This window comes from Otolemur garnettii, unplaced genomic scaffold, assembly GCF_000181295.1.
Source record: "Otolemur garnettii isolate 467f Iridium unplaced genomic scaffold, OtoGar3 scaffold00113, whole genome shotgun sequence".
NCBI classification, from domain to species: Eukaryota; Metazoa; Chordata; class Mammalia; order Primates; family Galagidae; genus Otolemur; species Otolemur garnettii.
Genome location: NW_003852508.1, coordinates 2,557,480 through 2,559,238, shown reverse-complemented (window position 1 = coordinate 2,559,238; position 1,759 = coordinate 2,557,480). Strand labels below are relative to the sequence as shown.

The 1,759-nt window shown below is 52.8% G+C and overlaps 1 protein-coding gene across 1 annotated transcript; it reads right to left on the bottom strand.

The window, feature by feature from the left end:
* Positions 1 to 30: 30 nt before the first annotated feature.
* Positions 31 to 1,753, bottom strand: RRS1 (ribosome biogenesis regulator homolog). The gene has a single exon (XM_003797241.3). The coding sequence runs from the start codon at positions 1,681 to 1,683 to the stop codon at positions 586 to 588; it is 1,098 nt and encodes a 365-aa protein (XP_003797289.1). The 5' UTR covers positions 1,684 to 1,753; the 3' UTR covers positions 31 to 585.
* Between the last annotated feature and the right edge of the window lie 6 nt (positions 1,754 to 1,759).

The following is a 1,759-nucleotide window of genomic DNA, read 5'->3' as shown; positions in this document are numbered from 1 at the left end:
TTTTTCTAATAAAAGTGGTCTTGCTGAAACCATACATTAACTGCTTGTGTTTTTTTTTTTTTGAAAGTAAACAATCTGTACCAGATATCCAGGTTCACTGGCTTCTCTTAACGATTTCTACCAATAGTTAAAAAGTTAAAAGTACAACAAGGTCTACACACACTTTTATTAAGTAACTTTTAGAAGTTACTTGTCAATCCAGTTTTGAAAATGGTTGTCGTCTTTCTCCTCTCCCTTTGATAAATACACAAGTTTATTATAAAAATAATCTAGAAGCGTATAAATCAATCTATTGTAAATTTCTTAAGTATTACCAAACCTCCCTCATCCCATATCCAAAGTCAAAAAAACTCATTCCCAGTCTCTGAGCAAATTATTTCCCCAATTGTTAAGTCTTCCAATACATCCTTAATTTTCAGCCAAAGTCCAGGGTGTGAGAAAAACTTATTTGCCCAACTCTTACATACTCTCTTGAGAGGAGGTTAATGAAGGCAGAGACCACGTCTTCCTGCATCCCCCTCCAGATCACAGAATTTAACATTTAGCATACGTACAATGTTTGCTTTATAGTCAGAAGTTAAACTATTACTTCCTCCTCTTCCCTCCCTGGTGCTGTCCTCTCTTCCTCTTGCCGCCCAAGACAGGCGGCCTGGAATTCATCTTACCTCCTAAACCTCCTTTCCTTTTCCCTCCCTGGCTGGGTGGTCCCCCTTTCCTCTTGCCTGCAGAACCCTGCCGTCCCCCTTTCCTTTTGCCCTTTTGGCTCATTTTCCTCCTCTTGGCGGCCTCCTCTTGTTCCTCCTCCCTCAACTGCTTATTGGTGGCCCTCGTCACATCCAGCCGAGGTTTTTTGCTGTTCATGACTCGAAGCAGCTCCAGCTGGTTCTTTCTCTCGGCTGCAAAGTCTCCGAAAAGGGGCTGAAACTTTCTCTTTTTGCCGGAGCCCCGGGGCGCCTTCTCCTTGGGCAGGTTCTCCTGGAAGCGCCCTACAGAGGCAGTGGAGACCTTGGCCACCTGCATGGCGCGGCCCAGCTCCTCCTTACTCTGGTGTCCGGTAGGGTGCAGGCCAGCCGCGCTGGGATGCTGCATCTTATGCGCGCGGGCAAGGTTCCGCAGCCTGTTCAGCTCGTTCTTGGCCACTCGTTCCTTCTTGGCCTGAATCCGCTTGGCGAACTGGTCCTCCAAGGGGTCGGCACTATCTGGCACTTCAATCAGCCATTCCTTGGTGTTGTCTCCGGCGCGCTGGTAGCCCCAGCGCCGCCGCCACTGGCCGCTCACCTCGTCCCACACCAGATTGGTCTTCTTTTTCGGACGGATGCCCTTGAGGCGCGCGAACTGCTGCCAGCGAGTAAGCGGCCGCGGCCGGGGAACCGGCTTCTCCCGCGGCAGGCGCGTAGTGGGCTCAGGCAGCCGCGCCACCACAGCCTCTTCCACGCGCTCCGTGGGCAGCTGCCACAGCTGGTTGATGAGCAGCTGCGTGTTGTCCCGCGCCAGGGCCCGCAGCTCGGCCTCCGGCGTAGGTCCCGCACACCGCAGTCCCGTTGGGGGGTTCCGGTCCGCAGCCAGCAGGTTGCCTAGATCGAACTCTAGCTCTATCTCCTTGTGCACAGTAATGCGCTGCAGCTTCTCTGCCTCGTCCCGCTCTGCCTTGGCCAGGAGCTCTTCCACACTCTGGCCCTCCATGGCTCGGTCTCGGCCCACTTACTTTGGAGCGGCAGACGAAGTTACTTCTGGGACTGTGGCCCCTCAGCATCGGCAA

Excerpts from the sequence above, each read along its gene's own strand:
- RRS1 (XM_003797241.3), bottom strand. The coding sequence starts at position 1,683 with ATGGAGGGCCAGAGTGTGGAAGAGCTCCTGGCCAAGGCAGAGCGGGAC.